General features: G+C 65.7%; 1 protein-coding gene across 1 annotated transcript in view; it reads left to right on the top strand.

Moving 5' to 3' along the window:
* Window positions 1-5,523, top strand: part of PLXNA2 (plexin A2) — a 40,644-nt gene extending 35,121 nt beyond the window's left edge. Inside the window, exons 27-31 of the mRNA XM_060184723.1 lie at window positions 421-611; window positions 765-934; window positions 2,262-2,474; window positions 2,608-2,758; window positions 3,193-5,523. Coding sequence (XP_060040706.1) covers window positions 421-611; window positions 765-934; window positions 2,262-2,474; window positions 2,608-2,758; window positions 3,193-3,288 — 821 coding nt within the window. The 3' untranslated portion in view covers window positions 3,289-5,523. The remainder of the gene's footprint in view (window positions 1-420; window positions 612-764; window positions 935-2,261; window positions 2,475-2,607; window positions 2,759-3,192) is intronic.
* The last annotated feature ends 11,549 nt before the right edge of the window (window positions 5,524-17,072 follow it).

Genomic DNA, 17,072 nt, shown 5'->3' with positions numbered 1-17,072 from the left:
GGGCGCGGCTGGGGCCCTTCACGGGCCTGTCGGAGCCCTCCTGGCCTGGGACCCTTCCTCCGGCCGGCACCTCCAGAGGCTCTGAGCCAACCACCATACGGCGTCCCCGTGGGCAAGCCGGCCCCTGCCCTGCCCCCTGCCCGGGGTGAGAGGGCACCAGGCCTCTGGATTTCAGCTCCAGGCGCCAGACTTCGGGCAGACACGCCCTCAAAGCTGCAGGCCCAAGTCAGACTGGACCCCTTCCCTGGAGAGCTGTGAGGGCCCCTCCGAGCCCGGGTTTGAGCCTGTGCCGCCTTCCCCGGGCCCCGGGTGGTTCTGTGCCGCGAGTCCGGGCCTCTCGGAACCCGAAGGCCTCCCCCCAAAAGGTTCTGGAATGGTGTCCCACAGGGCGGACGCCCCCTGAGCCCTCCGCACCCCCAGACTCCTCCTGCAGGTACACGGGCAGCCCAGACAGCCTGCGCTCCCGCGCCCCCATGATCACGCCTGACCTGGAGAGCGGGGTCAAGCTGTGGCACCTGGTGAAGAACCACGACCATGGCGATCACAGGGAGGGCGACCGCGGCAGCAAGATGGTGTCTGAGATCTACCTGACGCGGCTGCTGGCCACCAAGGTGGGGTGGGCCCGTGCGCAGGGTCCCCGCGGGGTGGGCGCTGGGCAGAGGCTGGGGGGCTCAGCCACATGGGGAGGGACTTTCCCCTCAGGGTGCTCACGCCGCCCCCGGGGAGGGCGGCAGCTGCAGGGGCTCACGGGAGCCGTCCCCCAGGGCACGCTGCAGAAATTCGTGGACGACTTGCTGGAGACGCTGTTCAGCACCGTGCACAGGGGCAGCGCCCTGCCGGTCCCCATCAAGTACATGTTTGACTTCCTGGACGAGCAGGCCGACAAGCACGGCATCCACGACACAGACGTGCGCCACACCTGGAAAAGCAACTGGTACGGGGCACGGGGGCAGGGGCACAGGGGCAGGGGCACAGGGTGCATCGGGGGACATGAGGGCATTGGGACACGGGGGAACGGGGGGCATGGGGACATTGGGGGACACGGCACAGGGGACATGGGGGCACGGTGGTGGGACACGGGGGGCATGGGGAGATATGAGGACACGGGACATGGGGGCACAGGGGTATGTAGGGGCATGGGGACACGGGGGACATGGGGACACAGGGCCTGGGGGACACAAGGTGACAGTATGACAAGGCCAGCAGCAGCAGAGCCCCTGTGTCCAGCCCCGGCCGGGTCCCTGAGCAGAGAGGGGAGGGGCTGCTGCAGGGCTGCAAAGTCACCTCAGGCCACAGGTCACTCTCGCCCTGCGGGACAGGGAGCAGAGCCCCGGGGTAGCAGGCAGGGTCCCGGCCTCAGTGAGGCTGCGTCCTATGTGGGTGGCCAGTACCGTCCTCCAGCGGGGACCCTGCGGCCAGGGCTCCCCGGGCCTGACCAGCCTCTGCGGGGAGATTAGAGAGAGGGAAGCCCCCCCTCCGCAGGCAGGGAGCATGATGGGCGTGAGCAGGTGCCGGCCCTGCAGAGCCGCCGGACAGAGAGCCTAGTGGGCAGGGCGCACGCTAGCCCGTCTCCTGGGGGACAGGTGAGGAGCACCCCACTTGGAGCTCAGGGTCAGTGTCCCCAAGGTCCAGGCACCACCCCACCCCCACAGCTCTGGCCTCTGGAGCCCTGCGTGGGCAGCTTGTGGTGACCACGACCCCTGGACGTGAGGGAAGGGCTGGGCGGTTGGCCATGGCCCGGGGGGCTGGGAGCAGAGGGGACGAGCATGGGGGTACTGGGCAAGCAGGACTGGGCCTGGACGTGGGGGTGGGTGGACTCAGGAGGAAACAGCCTTGGAGGGGTGGGATGGGAGGGGGCCAGGGGCCTCAGGAAGGGGCAGGGAGGTTGGCCTTAGAAGGGCCCAGGCAGAAGGGGTCTGGGGGGCTTGGGGAAGCCAGGGGGCTGGCTTTGGAGGGGGACCTGGGGCCAGTGAGGGGTGGGGGGTGCTGGGCCCTGGGAAAGGAGGGCTGGCCTTGGCGTACGAGGGGCAGAATGGGGACCCGGGGGTTGCTGCAGGGGTGACCATGGAATTAGGGAGGGCAGAGGGCTGTCGGGGGGCCTGGGCCTGGGGTCTGCGGGGTGGCCATGGGAGGGTGGGGTCTGGCCCTGTGGGGCTGGGGTAGCAGAGGCCTGGAGAGGCCGCCTGCGGGTGGCCGAGGACCTTGGGGAGAGCAGGGGCAGCCCTGTGGGTTGGGGCCCAGCAAGCGCCCTGTCCCCGCAGCCTGCCCCTGCGCTTCTGGGTGAACGTCATCAAGAACCCGCAGTTCGTCTTCGACATCCACAAGAGCAGCGTGACGGATGCCTGCCTGTCGGTGGTGGCGCAGACCTTCATGGACTCCTGCTCCACGTCCGAGCACCGGCTGGGCAAGGACTCGCCCTCCAACAAGCTGCTCTACGCCAAGGACATCCCCAGCTACAAGAGCTGGGTGGAGAGGTGGGCGCCCCCGTGGGCTCCGCGCCCAGAGGAGGGGGTGACCGTCTCAGTGCCCCGCACTCCCGCCCGGGGGCGTCGCTGTTCCTCTTGGAGAGGAGACCCGGGAGGCACCACTGAGCCCGCCTCCCCGCAGGTACTATGCCGACATCGCCAAGCTGCCGGCCGTCAGCGACCAGGACATGAACGCCTACCTGGCGGAGCAGTCGCGGCTGCACGCGGCCGAGTTCCACATGCTGAGCGCCCTGAGCGAGCTCTACTCCTACGTCAGCAAGTACAGCGAGGAGGTGAGGCGGCCCGGCCAGTCTGGCGCGTCTGTGTGCACGTGTCCCGTGTGGCTGTGTGTCGCCGCGTCTGCGTGCCTGAGCGTGTGCTTGCGTGTCTGTGCTGTCCACACGTGTGTGCACAGGTGTGCTGCGTGTCATGGCTGGGTGTGTTTCACGCGTGTCTTGTGTGCATGCATGTTACGTATGTCTGTGTCTACTCATGTCACGTGTCCATCCGTGTGTGCCACGGGACTGCACTGTGTAGACACGTGTCATATCTGCGCACGTGAGCTTGCGTGTGCATGCACACGTGTCCGCATACGTGCGGTTTGCCATGCATTCGTGGCCGCCCGTGTGTCGCGTGACTTGCACACGTGTATCGCATGCAGAGTGCGTGTGCGGGTATGCGGCACCGGGGAGGGGGAGGCCGCGGGGCTGACGCGCCTCCTCCGCAGCTCGTGGGGGCCCTGCAGCAGGACGAGCAGGCCCAGCGCCAGCGTCTGGCCTTCAAGGTGGAGCAGCTGATCTCGGCCATGGCCATCGAGAGCTGAGGGCCGCCTGCACGGAGGACCCCACACGGCCGGCGGTGGAGCCCGGGGCCCGGGGCTGGGCCCGGCCAGGTGGCAGAGCAAGGAGGCCCCCGGGCAGGGTGCCAGGCAGGGGTCGCGGCTTTGCATGAGAAAACTGATGTATCGGAAATGCTGAGAAATCTATTTAAGTTTTTTAAGAAAAAGGGGGAAATGGGAATAAAAGAAAGGAAAGCCCGTGGACGCCGCCTCCTGGTTGCTTCTGAGTCCCCCACCCCGTCCATCCTCGTCCAGCTCCCGCTGTCCACCCTGCAGACACCGGCAGGGGTCACCTAGAGAGACAGACAGAGAGACAGAGCGAGAGAGGACGGGGCAGCCCCCCATGGGGGCTGGAGCAGACTGTGTCCGGTGCCCTCCGCCACCCTCTGACCTCTCACCTCCGACCCTGGCCAGCCCGCCCGTGCGTGGCCTGCTGCTTTTTGCCTTCTCTTTGCTCTGTGAAGCCACCGGAAGGGACCGCGGTGGCCGACGGCAGGCAGACCCGGGTGGGTGCAGCCCAGGGGCGTCATCCCCAAGGGCCGTCCCGACCGCCCCCGGCCGCAGCAAGGGCCCCGGAGGCCTGGAGAGCGGCCGTTGGCCGCAGCAACGCCTGAAGGGCCGGTGAAGGCACCCGGCCTGGTGGGCCACCTCCCTGCCCGCAGCTGCCGCGCCCACGGCCCAGGGCCTCCTGTGCGTGGCCTCTCTCCATCTGCCGGGGACCGGCCGCCAAGGGCCAAGCTCTGAGGGTCTCGGCCCACAGCCTCACCCGGAGAGGCAGCTGCGGCCATGGTGGCCGTGCCCGGTTTGCAAGGACACACAGCCGGCCTGGGGACAAGAGGACAGAGAGGACCAGGCCCCCTCTGCCTGAGGGAGAATGGATGGTCCCCACAGCCCACCCAGCGCCTCCCCCAGGCGGCCCACCAGCTCCCACCCGCCCTCCCGCCAGGCACCAGGCATGCATCACCGGCAGGTCCAGAGGGCCTGGCTGACCCGTGTCAGGACGCGCTGTCTCCAGCCCCCTCGCACTCGGTCGCACAGGCCCCTGGAGCTACCCGCTGACCCTCTGTGCCCGGTGGCCGCCTGTGGGACCCCAAGCCCCTCTCCCCACACTCTTGCCGCTGGGTTCGGCGGCTCTCAGCACGGCTGGGGCGGGACCCCTCCACCCAACCCCCAGCGTTCCTGTCTTCCTGACACGGGGGGGGGGGGACACTGGGGGGGAGCTCAGCACTGGGGTGAGGCTGGGGGGGCAGAGGGAACCAGGCATGTTTCTGGGGTGAGGCTGGGGGGGCAGAGCGAACCAGCCAGGACCCAGCCCAGGGAGCCAGGGAGCCCCCTCCACAAGATGGGGAGCAGCCCTATGTTCAGCTGCCAAGGAGAACAGGCACCAACCAAGGAGGCCTGCCTGGAGGTGGCAGCCCCACCTTCTGAACCTGTGGAGGAAGGGCAGGACAACTGCTCCTGGGTACTCCCTCCAGGGAGAGAGCAGTCGCTGCTTCCAGAATCTCCCAGCCTGCTGTTACTTGGACAGGAGGAGCCGAGGGTTGGGGGGTTGGGCAGCACCGAGCAGACAGGGCTCCCAGCACACCCCCCAGAGTGAGCGCAGGGCTGCAGGAAGGGAGGCAGCCCCCCCACCTCACTGGGACCCAACTTCTGCAGAGCCAAGCAGGCCGCCAGCCCTCAGGAGACTGGGCTCTGCTGCAGGGAGAGGCTGGGCGCTCTGGAGGTGGCCCCGCAAGTCCCCCCCCCCCCCCGTACCTACCCTGCACAGCCCCCCTCCCACCCCAGAAAGTGAGTCATCGGGCGCCCTGACCCCCGGGTAAGGGGCCGGGTCTCAGGGGACCCTGGGAGCCCCTACCCTCTCTGGCTCCCAGAGAGAGTCTCCCCCGGAGGGTGTCAGAGCCCGGGCTCCCCACAGGCCCCGGCCTGGCCCTGCCCTCTGAGCGACACTGGAGGGGCACCGGGACGCGGCCCCCAAAGCAGAGGCTCTGGGGCCGGCGGGAGGGGCAGCCCTCGCGGGACGCCGGGCGGGCGGAGTCAGTCGCCTGTTTCCAGCAGAGGACCGTCCGTCCGGCGTGAAGACTCCAGACGTGCAGTGGACGGGGCTTCTGCTCCGCGTATCACTGTGCACCTACTGTAAATACCAGACGCTCCTATTTTGCAAGCCGAGGACGCAATTTGTACTGTTGTCATATCTGAATAAAGTTTACTGGATAAAAAAGGGGCGGCACGGAGGGCTTGGCAGAAACTGGGTTTGCTCAGTGGAGCTAGGACACACGTGTGCGTGCACACAGACACGCCTGTGACTCGGGCCTGTGCCCGCAGTGACCCCAAGGCTGCTGCGTGCGGCTGGGTCAGGTCCCTGAGGCTGAGGACACAGGCTGCGTCATCCCTAGTTTCACCCTGATTGAGGTGAGGCCGGGCAGACACCCACCGTGGACGGGCAGAGCGGCGGGTGGGAGCGTCCTTCACGGAGTTCCGTCCCTGCAGAGACGTAGCTAGACCCTGGGGCACCCGGGCGGGGGCAGACAGGGAGAGGCCCCCCCAAAAAAAAAATGGAGCCGGGTCAGCAGGTCTGTCAGGTCCCAAAGACGTGCCACGGACTGGCAGGGTCCCGCACGCAGCCCTCTCCACCTGCGTCTCCGCGGGTGCTCTGCGGGGACCCGCCACGGCCGCGTGGCAGCCCTGACCATTGGGGGGGAGCAGCCCCGTGCCCAGCTCTACAAAGAACGGACAGGGGGACAGGCCCAGGTCTCCATGGGGGCGACTGTGCAGACAGGCGGGTGGCGCTCGGTCCCCAGAGCCCCCTGAGCCCCGAGAGATGTGGGCAGGGTGGGGACAGGGCTGGGGCAGGGTGCTCTGCTGAGGGGTCTGGTCTCGGCTGTGACAGGGAGTGAGTGTCCGGGGCCAGCCCCCCACCCAGTTCAGGCTGTTGAGGGAGGGTGTGGTGACCCCCAGGTGGGTGACCCCCGCCCCACCCCAGCCCTGGCCTCTGCAGCCACGCAAACCACAGGGCAGCACTGGGCCTCGCTCCCACCCTGCCCAGGGCCACTCCCCTTCAGTGTCAAGGTCACAGCATGGGGGGGGGCAGACCCACTCAAGGATCCGGGTTCGAGTCCCCGCTCCTGACCTGCATGGAGGACGCTTCACAAGCGGTGAAGCAGGTCTGCGGGTGTCTCTCCCCCCACACACCTCCCCCTCCTCTCTCACTTTCTCTGTCCTGTCCAATTAAATGGGAAAAACGGCCTCTGGGAGCAGTGGATTCGTAGTGCTGGCACTGAGCCCCGGCGACAACCCTGGAGGCAAGGTGGGGAGAGAGAGAGAGAGAGGGAGGGAGGGAGGGAGGGAGGGAGGTGGAAGGAGGGAGGGAGGGAGGGAGGGAGGGAGGGTGGAGGGAGGAGGAAGGCAGAAAGGAAGGCTCCAGACACACACACCCCAGTCCTCCTGCGGCCACAGGCAATTCCGGATGCAGCCAGCAGAGGGCAGCAGAGCTGCAGCCCCAAGAGCCGCGGACTCAGGAGCCAGGGACCCCGCCCCACCCTCCCTCTCCCGCGGTCAGCACCCCTGCCCGCTGCGGGACTCTGTCTGCTGACCCCGGTCCCTGGACCCTGTCTAGTGGAAACCCCGTCTGCAGGACACCCACCACCTGCAGGACCCCCGACTGCAGGATCCCGTCTGCAGGACCCCCACCACCTGCAGGACCCCAGCCACCTGCAGGACCCTCGTCTGCAGGACCCCCGCCACCTGCAGGACCACCTGCAGGACCCCAGCCACCTGCAGGACCCTCGTCTGCAGGACCCCCGCCACCTGCAGGACCCCCGCCACCAGCAGGACCCCTGCCACCTGCAGGACCCCCATCTGCAGAACCCCACCACCTGCAGGACCCCCGTCTGCTAGACCCCCGCCAACTGCAGGACCCATGTCTGCTGGACCCCCGTCTGCAGGACCCCCGTCTGCAAGAACCCCGCCACCTGCAGGACCCCCGTCTGCTGGACCCCCCGCCACCTGCAGGACCCCCGCCACCTGCAGGACCTCCGCCACCTGCAGGACCCCCGTCTGCAGGACCCCCGTCTGCAGGACCTCCGCCACCTGCAGTGTGTCTTAAGGTTGGACATGACCTCCGGACTCGGCCGCCTGCAGGGCCTGCTGTGGCCACCAGAGGGCAGGCGTGGGACACACAAGCCCACAGGACAAAGCCTCCAGTCTCCCCCTTCCCCCCTCCCGCCTCCCTCCTCCCTCCAGCCTCCACCCTCTAGCTTCCCCCTCCCCCCGCCAGCCTCCCCATCCCCCCTCTAGCCTCTCCCCACCCCCTCCTGTCTCCAGCCTCCAGCCAGGACATCCCCGGCCTGGACACCTCGGCCTGGTCACCCCCGCCTGGACACCCCCGGCCTGGTCACCCCCGCCTGGTCACCCCCAGCCTGGTCACCCCCCGACCTGGACACCCCCAACCTGATCAGCCCCGACCTGGACACCCCCGGCTTAGACACCCCCGACCTGGACACCCCCGGCCTGGACACCCCCGACCTGGACACCCCCGGCCTGGACACCCCCGGCCTGGTCACCTCGGCCTGGTCACCCCCGGCCTGGTCACCCCCGGCCTGGACACCCCCGGTCTGGACACCCCTGACCTGGACACCCCCAGCCTGGACACCCCCGGCCTGGATACCCCCGACCTGGACATCCCCAGCCTGGACATCCCCGGCCTGGACACCCCTGACCTGGACACCCCCAGCCTAGACACCCCCTGACCTGGACACCCCCGGTCTGGACACCCCCAGCCTGGACATCCCCGGCCTGGACACCCCCAGCCTAGACACCCCCAGCCTGGACATCCCCGGCCTGGACACCCCCAGCCTAGACACCCCCTGACCTGGACACCCCCGGCCTGGACACCCCCAGCCTAGACACCCCTGACCTGGACACCCCCGGCCTGGACACCCCCAGCCTGGACACCCCCGGCCTGGACACCCCCAGCCTGGACACCCCCGGCCTGGACACCCCCGGCCTGGTCACCCCCAGCCTGGACACCCCCGGCCTGGTCACCTCGGCCTGGTCACCCCTGGCCTGGACACCCCCAAACTGGACACCCCCGGCCTGGTCACCCCCAGCCTGGACACCCCCGGCCTGGTCACCTCGGCCTGGTCACCCCTGGCCTGGACACCCCCAAACTGGACACACCCAGCCTGGTTATCCCCGGCCTGGTCACCCCCAGCCTGGACACCCCCGGCCTGGTCACCTCGGCCTGGTCACCCCTGGCCTGGACACCCCCAAACTGGACACCCCCGGCCTGGACACCCCCAGCTGGTCACCCCACCACCCTGGCCTTCCCACCTGTGTGGAGCGAGCCCCCCAGCCCCACCCCCAGGGTGGGTCCCATGTGGCAGGAGGCCCCACATGCTGGACGTCCCACAGTTGTGGGGTCCGCTGGTCAGGGCCTTGTGGTCAGGAATGGCCAGTGCTGTCATCTGGAGGGGGAGGGGAGGGGTCAGCCCCCAGCATGGTACCCCAATCTCCCCAAGGCCCCCGCCTGGCACCAGCAGGAAGCAGAGCACACAGGCAACCCACCTACCACCCCTGGGTGCCCCCAGTCCCCTGGGCCCGCAGCCCGCAGAGGTCAGGCCGGGCTGAGCCGGGAGCCTGCCAGCCGCCCAGCACGGGCCAAGGCTGCGGAATTGCCCCTGGACGCGCCCCAGGCAGGAGGGTGGGGTGCCGGGCCGTAGGCACCGCCCAAGTGGTGGCCCTCTGTCCTGTGCAGGGTACTGTCTGTCTGTCTGTCTGGAGCAGGAAAGGAGCAGCAGCCCCTACTCTCGGGCAGGGGAGAGACCACCCAACTGTCCGGCTGAGGGCGGATATGGAGACCCTGGGAGGCCTCGGGGTCCCTTTCCTGGGGGTCCTCGCCCTCACGCACTCCAGGTGTGTCTGTGGCCTCTCCAGGGTCAGAGGACACTGGGGCTGCACGCCAAGGCTGCCCCACCAAGGGGAGCCTGTCCCTGGCCAGAGCATCTGCGAGCATCTGTTTCCCAAGCTCCCCGGAAGCCCTCTGTAATCCTCAGACTGTGGAGGGCTTCCTTCCCCTCTAGAGCTGCCTGGCAGGAAGTTGACCCAGCCCCCCCCCCAGGTCTGTGAGGCTTTGGGGGAGGCTCCTGGTTCTCCAGGCAAAGAGGGGTCCAGGCCTGTGTTTCTGTCCCATCTGGGTCACACCTGGGGGCCCACGGGGGCCTCGTGCTGTAGCCACTGGGTACACACAGGCAGGAGAGCCCAGGGCCGGGGGACAGGCCAGGGATGGGGGACAGACCACGGGGGACAGGCCAGGGACGGGGGACAGACCAGAGACAGCGGACAGACTACAGAGGACAGACCAGGGCCGGGGTACAGACCAGGGACAGGGGACAGATCAGGGACGGGACAGCCCAGGGACAGGGGACAGACCACAGGGGACAGACCAGGGACGGGGGACAGACCAGGGAGGAGGGGATAGACCAGGGACAGGGGACAGACCAGGGACAAGGGACAGACCAGGGACGGGGGACAGACCAGGGAGGAGGGGACAGACCAGGGACGGGGGACAGACCAGGGACAGGGGACAGACCAGGGACAGGGGACAGACCAGGGACGGGGGACAGACCAGAGACAGGGGACAGATCAGGGACGGGACAGCCCAGGGCCGGGGGACAGACCAGGGACAGGGGACAGACCAGGGAGGAGGGGACTGCCCATCCCAGCCTTGGGTGGGATCAGGCACCTCTGTAGATGGGAGGCCGCCGTGGGGTCTGGGTCCCCTGAGAAGTGGGGGCAGCCCCGGGGACGCTTGTTCTCCACAAGGACATTGGGGCTCCCTGTAGCACCAAGGATGGGCCTAAGGTCCTAGGTGGGGAGATGTAACAGGACCCCCAAACCGGCCAGCTCCATGGTTTAGAGAAAGGAGCCCCGGGGCCCGGAGGTGGCACCCCTGGCAGTGCACACACACTACAGTGCACAAGGACCCGGGTTCGAGTCCCCGCACCCCACCTGCAGATGAATAAAAGAAAAAACAATAGCAGCAGAAACACTGGGCTTTGCCACTCGTGGTGAATTTGGTTGAACACTGAGAAAAATATATTAATCTGTCTTTAAAAGCTCTGCTTGATAGTCGGGCGGTGGCGCAGCGGGTTAAGCGCAGGTGGCGCAAAGCACAGGGACCGGCGTAAGGATCTCGGTTCGAGCCCCCGGCTCCCCACCTGCGGGGGAGTCGATTCACAGGCGGTGAAGCAGGTCTGCAGGTGTCTGTCTGTCTCTCCCCCTCTCTGTCTTCCCCTCCTCTCTCCATGTCTCTCTGTCCTGTCCAACAATGATGACATCATCAACAACAACGGTAACCACAACAATAAAACAACAAGAGCAACAAAAAGGAAAATAAATAAACATTTAAAAAGTTCTGCTTTGGGGGGCAAGGCAGGGGCACACCAGGTCAAACCACACAGAACAAAGTGCAAGCACCGGCACAAGGATCCGGGTTCGAGCCCCCGGCTCCCCACCTGCAGGGGAGTCGCTTCCCAGGCGGTGAAGCAGGTCTGCAGGTGTCTGTCTTTCTCTCTCCATCTCCATGTCCCCATTTCTCTCCATTTCTCTCTGTTCTGGTTCAATAATTGGGGGAAAAAATGGCCACCAGAAGCAGTGGGTTCATAGTGTTGGGACTGAGCCCCAGCGATAACTCTAGAGGCAATAAGTAGGAAAAAGAAAAAGAAATCTCACAAAAACAGAGCATTTCACTCAGGACACCCCCAGGAGCACGAGTCACCTGGCAGTCACAAACGCAGGAGCCCCTCGGACCGCGGTGGGAGGCGTCTGCTTGCTGCTTGTTGTTTCCTGGTGGCAGATGAGTCAGCGCATGAAAGGCACCGCCCAGCGGGCGCTCCCATCCCCGTCTCCAAGGACGTCTTCACTTAGGAAGAAATATTGTCCGTTCAGGGCCCAAAAGCTCTAACTCAGGGCGTAGGCATTTCTAACATTTCATATCTATCAGGGAAGAATGTGGCCAGATAGTTTAAACGGAGTTCCTAATACAAAAATTGTTTTCCGGTGACGTCAGCTCCAGAGCCCAGCTTTACTGAAAATAAGTCTTTGAATGCTTTCTCTTCAGAGTGGGAGGCGGCCCACAGATGTTCGTGCTCTGCTCTCCAAGCCGTCCCAAGGTGGTCGTCCCCGTCCCCCCCCTGCACCTGTCCCGATCACGGGTCCCATCAGTGCCCACGGCCTGCGGGGCAAGGGGCCCAGGTTCAATCCCCAGCTCTAGCTTGTTCTAGACCTGAGTGCTGCTCTGGGATGCCTCTCTCATGCAGACAGATAAATGAAAGGGCCGGGTGGTGGCGCACCTGGTTGAGTGCACACGTCACCATGAACAAGGACCCAGGTTCAAGCCCCTGGTCCCCGCCTGCCAGGGGCAGGGGTGAGCCTTCATGAGCAGAGAAGCAGGGCTGCAGGTGTCTCTCCCTTCTCATTCAGGATTTCTGTTTCTGTCCATTAATTACATAAAATATTTTTTAAAACAAATAGCGAGAAGGAGAGGGTAGATAGCATAATGGCTATGTAAAGAGACTCTCATGCCTGAGGCTCCAGGCCCAGGTTCAACCTCCTACACCACCATAAGCCAGGGCTGAGCAGGGCTCTGATTTTTAAAAAGTAAATAAAAAATTTAAAAGAAAAGAAATGGCAGGCTTGCCAGCACTCTTTGGCTGAGTCGTGAAGCTTCTCAGATTCTCTGTGTGTCTCCTTCAGTTCCGGGGCTGCCTGAGAACAGCAGAGAGTGTGTTCAGTGATCAAAGGAAATGGCAGCAGGGCACCATCACAGTGACCAGCACGGCGGACTGACGAGCTTCTCTGAGGAAGGAAACACCCGCCAACCCAGGCAGACAGAAACCAGATTTTAAGTTCAAATGGACATTTTTGTAGTATGAACAGCAGTCATGGTTGCAGCCCGCTTAACTCAGTCAGCATGCGGAAGATTCGCTTATAATTGATACCATCGTGTCAACAGCTCGCAAACCCATGAGGAGGACAGGAAGTTTCAGGCCGGCCCTGAGCCGGGAGCTGTTCCCATCACCCAAACTTGGGTACTCGGCAGGTTCTCACAGATGGCAAAGATGCACCTACTGCTGGATGTACAGGCGGGTATTTTCGAGAGAGTGAAAGAGAGAGAGGGGGACAGAGAGAAAGGATGGGAGGAGAGAGAGTGGGAGAAGAGAGAGATAGAATGAAGGAGAGAGGGAGTTGAGTGGTAACGCAGCGGGTTAAGCACAGGTGGCGCAAAGCGCAGGGACCGGCGTAAGGATCCCAGTTCGAGCCCCCGGCTCCCCACCTGCAGGGGAGTCGCTTCACAGGCGGTGAAGCAGGGCTGCAGGTGTCTGTCTTTCTCTCCCCCTCTCTGTCTTCCCCTCCTCTCTCTATTTCTCTCTGTCCTAGCCAACAATCATGACAACAATAATAATTACAACAATAAAGCAACAAGGAAACAAAAGGGAATAAATAAATAGATATATTTTTTTTAATTTTTTAAAAAAAATGGAGGAGAGAGAAAGGGGGGGGGAGAGAGAGACCCCTCAGTGTGGCTCCCTGCCCTGGGAGGTCAGCTCACCTGCTGGGAGCTCCCATATGGTGTTGGGGACCCAGGCACCCCCCACACCTGCCACCACCCCGCAGTCAAGCTGGGGAGATGGCGTCCCATCAGGCAGTGCCATGTGGGAGGATGGTGCAGTGAGCAGACGCTGCAGAGCCTGAGCAGGTCAGATCCATTCGTGAGCTTCCCAGCTGTGGACGTCAGGCCCCCGGGCACCCCGACCCCCCAGCCGCCCGGGCCCCCAGCAGTTCCCCAGGGCACCCGTGCCCCCCAAGCCCCCAAGGCACACCCAGCGCCCCAGCCCCCAGGCCCCAGGCCAGCAGGCCCCCAGTCCCCCAGCCCCCAGGCCCCCAGGCCGCCAGCCCACAGGCCCCCCAGGCCCCCAACCCCTAGGCCCCCAGGCCCCAAGCCCCCAGTCCCCAGGCCCCCAGGCCACCAGCCCCCAGTCCCCAGCCCCCAGGCCCCCAGCCCCCAGTCCCCCAGGCCCCCAGCCCCCAGTCCCCCAGCCCCCAGCCCCCAGGCCCCCAGGCCCCCAGCCCTAAGACCCCCAGGCCACCAGTCCCTCAGTCCCCCAGCCCCCAGGACCCCAGTCCCCCAGCCCCCAGACCCCCAGTCCCCAGCCCCCAGGCCCCCAGCCCCCAGGCCCCCAATCCCCAGCCCCCCAGCTCCCAGGCCCCCAGTTCCCCAGCCCCCAGGCCCCCAGCCCCTAGGCTCCCAGGCCCCCAGCCCCCCAGCCCCCAGCCCACAGGCCCCCAGGCCCCCAGTTCCCCAGCCCCCAAGCCCCCAGCCCCTAGGCCCCCAGCCCCCAGAACCCCAGTCCCCAGGCCCACAACCCCCAGGCCCCCAGCCCCCCAGCCCCCCAGCCCCCAGCCTCCAGGCCCCCAATCCCCAGGCCCCCAGCTCCCAGGCCCCCAGACCCCCAGTTCCCCAGCCCCCCAGCCCCCCAGCCCCCAGGCCCCCAGGCCCCCAGCCCCTAGGCCCCCAGGCCCCCAGCACCCCAGCCCCCAGCCCCCAGCCTCCAGGCCCCCAATCCCCAGCCCCCCAGCTCCCAGGCCCCCAGGCCCCCAGTTCCCCAGCCCCCCAGCCCCCAGGCCCCCAGCCCCTAGGCCCCCAGGTCCCTAGCCCCCCAGCCCCCAGTCCCCCAGCCCCCAGCACCCCAGGCCCCCAGTTCCCCAGCCCCCAGGCCCCCAGTCCCCCAGCCCCCCAGCCCCCCAGGACCCCATGTGCTTTGTACTCTGCTTTCTGCCCAGGGTTGGGGGAGGGTTTTTCTGAGGTGGTGGGGAGGCAGAAGTAAAGCCCCTGGCTCCTGCTGCAGGAACCAGCATCTCCTGGGAGCTGGGAGGCCAGGCGGGCCTGAGGGAGGGGTGTCAGGGGAGCTGGGTGTGGGGGTGTGGGTTCTCCCCCACTTGACTCAGGCGACCTGCCTGCAGACGGCAGTCATTGGCTGGACGCTGGCAAGATGAGGTCATTTCCACAGAGCTCTGCTTCTGACTGGAGGACAGACAGACGGAGAGAATCAGCGCCGACTCCTGCCTTTTATTCAGGGCCCCCGAACACCTCTCCTGGGTGTGTGTGGGAAAGGCGACTGAGTGGTCGGACATCATGGGCCCTGGGCCACAGTCCACGCGGCCCTGGAGGCCGGGGAACCGCTGTTCTGAGCTGAGGAGCCTCTGGAAGGTGTCTGGGTTCGAGTGCGGGCAGGGCAGGGCAGGGCCGGGCCTGATGCGGGGAGGTGGCCGCCCTCGGCCAGGCTCAGGTTGGGTGCCCTCTGGACGTGTGCCCCGCCTGCCCCGCCACTGTGAGGGAGGCGGACAGGGAACCCCACCAGAGGCTTTAGGAGACCGCAGAAGAGCGGGCATGGCGCCCACACGCTTGGGGGCTGTGCTGCCCGCTGGACATGGGGACACGGCTGTGTGTCCGTCCCCTGCAGTTGTGTTTCCAGTCCTGTCGCCAACCCGGAACCCTCCCCAGAGCCGCCCGGAGGTGCTCAGAGGGTCGTGCACCGGACTTGCGTTGGAGTCAGACCTCGTCCCTGAGCGATGCTCTGGTTCTCTCTCCCTCTTACCCATAATTAAATCTTCTAAAAAGAAGGAAAGGGGGACCCGGGTGGTGGTGCACCCAGTTAAATGCACATAGTTCTAAACGCAAGGACCCGGGCTGGAGCCCCTGGTCCCCACCTTCGAGGGGAAGCTTCCCGAGTGGAGAAGCAGGGCCGCAGGTGTCTCTCTGTCTCTCACCCTCTCTATCTCCTCTTCCCCACTCAATTTCTGACAGTTTCTATCCAATAAATAAAGGTAATAAAATTAAATAAATACATAAGTTTTAAAAAATACAAAAGAGACAAACCCCCTCTGCAGGTTGTTGACCTTTGTGAGAGAACTGGAGGGGATTTTAAGAAATGCTCTTTTCTCATGCAAAATAGTGAAATATGGGCTGTGGCCATTTGAAATTTCAGGGGCTATTTCCAGAATAAATGGGGTCTGCAGAGGGTTGGGGCCTGGCTGCGGGGTGGAGGGGCCGGGGTCCTGGGTGTCTGGGTGAGGGGCTGTCCTTTGCAGAGAGCTCGCTTCGCTTCCTGTAGCCTGGACAGGGCTCCGCTGGAGTCCCCAGTAAGTGTGACCAGCACTCCAGAAATGCAGGGTCCTTACAAAGCCTCCTCTCCCCACCCACCCCCCTAAAAAGAGAGCAAGTGGGTGGAAGCCACAGAGGACGGGGTGGGGGGGGTCTCCCTGCACCGTGACCCCTGAGCCCCGTGCCCCAGCCTCTCCATCCCTGAGGACACTGACCCCCAAGCGTCTGGAGCAGCACCCATCACAGACATGAGCCATCACAGACATGAGCCCAGAGACACCAGCTCCTTCCTCACAGTGGCCTCAGTGGTGGCCGCCCGCCTCCTGACACCCCAGCCAGTGCCAGCCCCCCTCTGGGCCCAGGGCAGAGATGCTTCTCCCATCTGGCCACTCCTCACACAGCTGACCGGCAGAAACACCAGGGCAGGGTGGGGGGCTGTTCTGTCTGCCTGGGGGTGGGGGCTGATCTGTCTGCCTGGGGGGTGGGGGCCGTTCTGTCTGCCTGGGGTGGGGGCTGACCTGTCTGCCTGGGGGTGGGGGGCTGATCTGTCTGCCTGGGGGTGGGGGGGCTGTTCTGTCTGCCTGAGGTGGGGGCTGACCTGTCTGCCTGGGGGTGGGGGGGCTGTTCTGTCTGCCTGGGGTGGGGGCTGACCTGTCTGCCTGGGGGTGGGGGGCTGATCTGTCTGCCTGGGGGTGGGGGGCTGTTCTGTCTGCCTGGGGTGGGGGCTGACCTGTCTGCCTAGGGGTGGGGGCCTGTTCTGTCTGCCTGGGGGTGGGGGGCTGTTCTGTCTGCCTGGGGGTGGGGGCTGATCTGTCTGCCTGGGGGTGGGGGGCCGTTCTGTCTGCCCTGGGGGTGGGGGCTGTTCTGTCTGCCTGGGGGTGGGGGCTGACCTGTCTGCCTGGGGGTGGGGTGCTGTTCTGTCTGCCTGGGGGTGGGGGCTGACCTGTCTGCCTGGGGGGTGGGGGGCTGTTCTGTCTGCCTGGGGGTGGGGGCTGACCTGTCTGCCTGGGGGTGGGGGGGCTGTTCTGTCTGCCTGGGGGTGGGGGCTGTTCTGTCTGCCTGGGGGTGGGGCTGTTCTGTCTGCCTGGGGTGGGGGCGTTCTGTCTGCCTGGGGGTGGGGGGCTGTTCTGTCTGCCTGGGGGTGGGGGCTGACCTGTCTGCCTGGGGGTGTGGGGGCTGACCTGTCTGCCTGGGGGTGGGGGCTGTTCTGTCTGCCTGGGGGTGGGGCCATTCTGTCTGCCTGGGGTTGGGGGGCTGTTTTTTCTGCCTGGGGTTGGGGGCTGTTCTGTCTGCCTGGGGGTGGGGGTCTGATCTGTCTGCCTGGGGGTGGGGGCTGTTTTTCTGCCTTGGGTTGGGGGCTGTTCTGTCTGCCGGGGGGTGGGGACTCTTCTGTCTGCCTGGACTTTGGAATGTGGGGCTGGGGGGGCCGTGTCCCTGAAAAGCTCACTAGAGGGTGCTGGCCAGCCCTATCAGGTGTGACAAGGCAGGTCTGGAGGGCTCTGTGGTCGGCAGACCCCACGTGACTCAGGGGACCGTGGCTTTTGACAGACCCCAAGTGGGTGCGGGACTGAAGAGAGAGCCAGATCTCTGGGTGACAGACAGCCGGGGA

Source organism: Erinaceus europaeus, unplaced genomic scaffold (genome assembly GCF_950295315.1).
Source record: "Erinaceus europaeus unplaced genomic scaffold, mEriEur2.1 scaffold_865, whole genome shotgun sequence".
In the NCBI taxonomy this organism is placed as follows: Eukaryota; Metazoa; Chordata; class Mammalia; order Eulipotyphla; family Erinaceidae; genus Erinaceus; species Erinaceus europaeus.
Note: the sequence above shows the minus strand (reverse complement) of the source record. Positions and strands in the feature narration are given on the sequence as shown.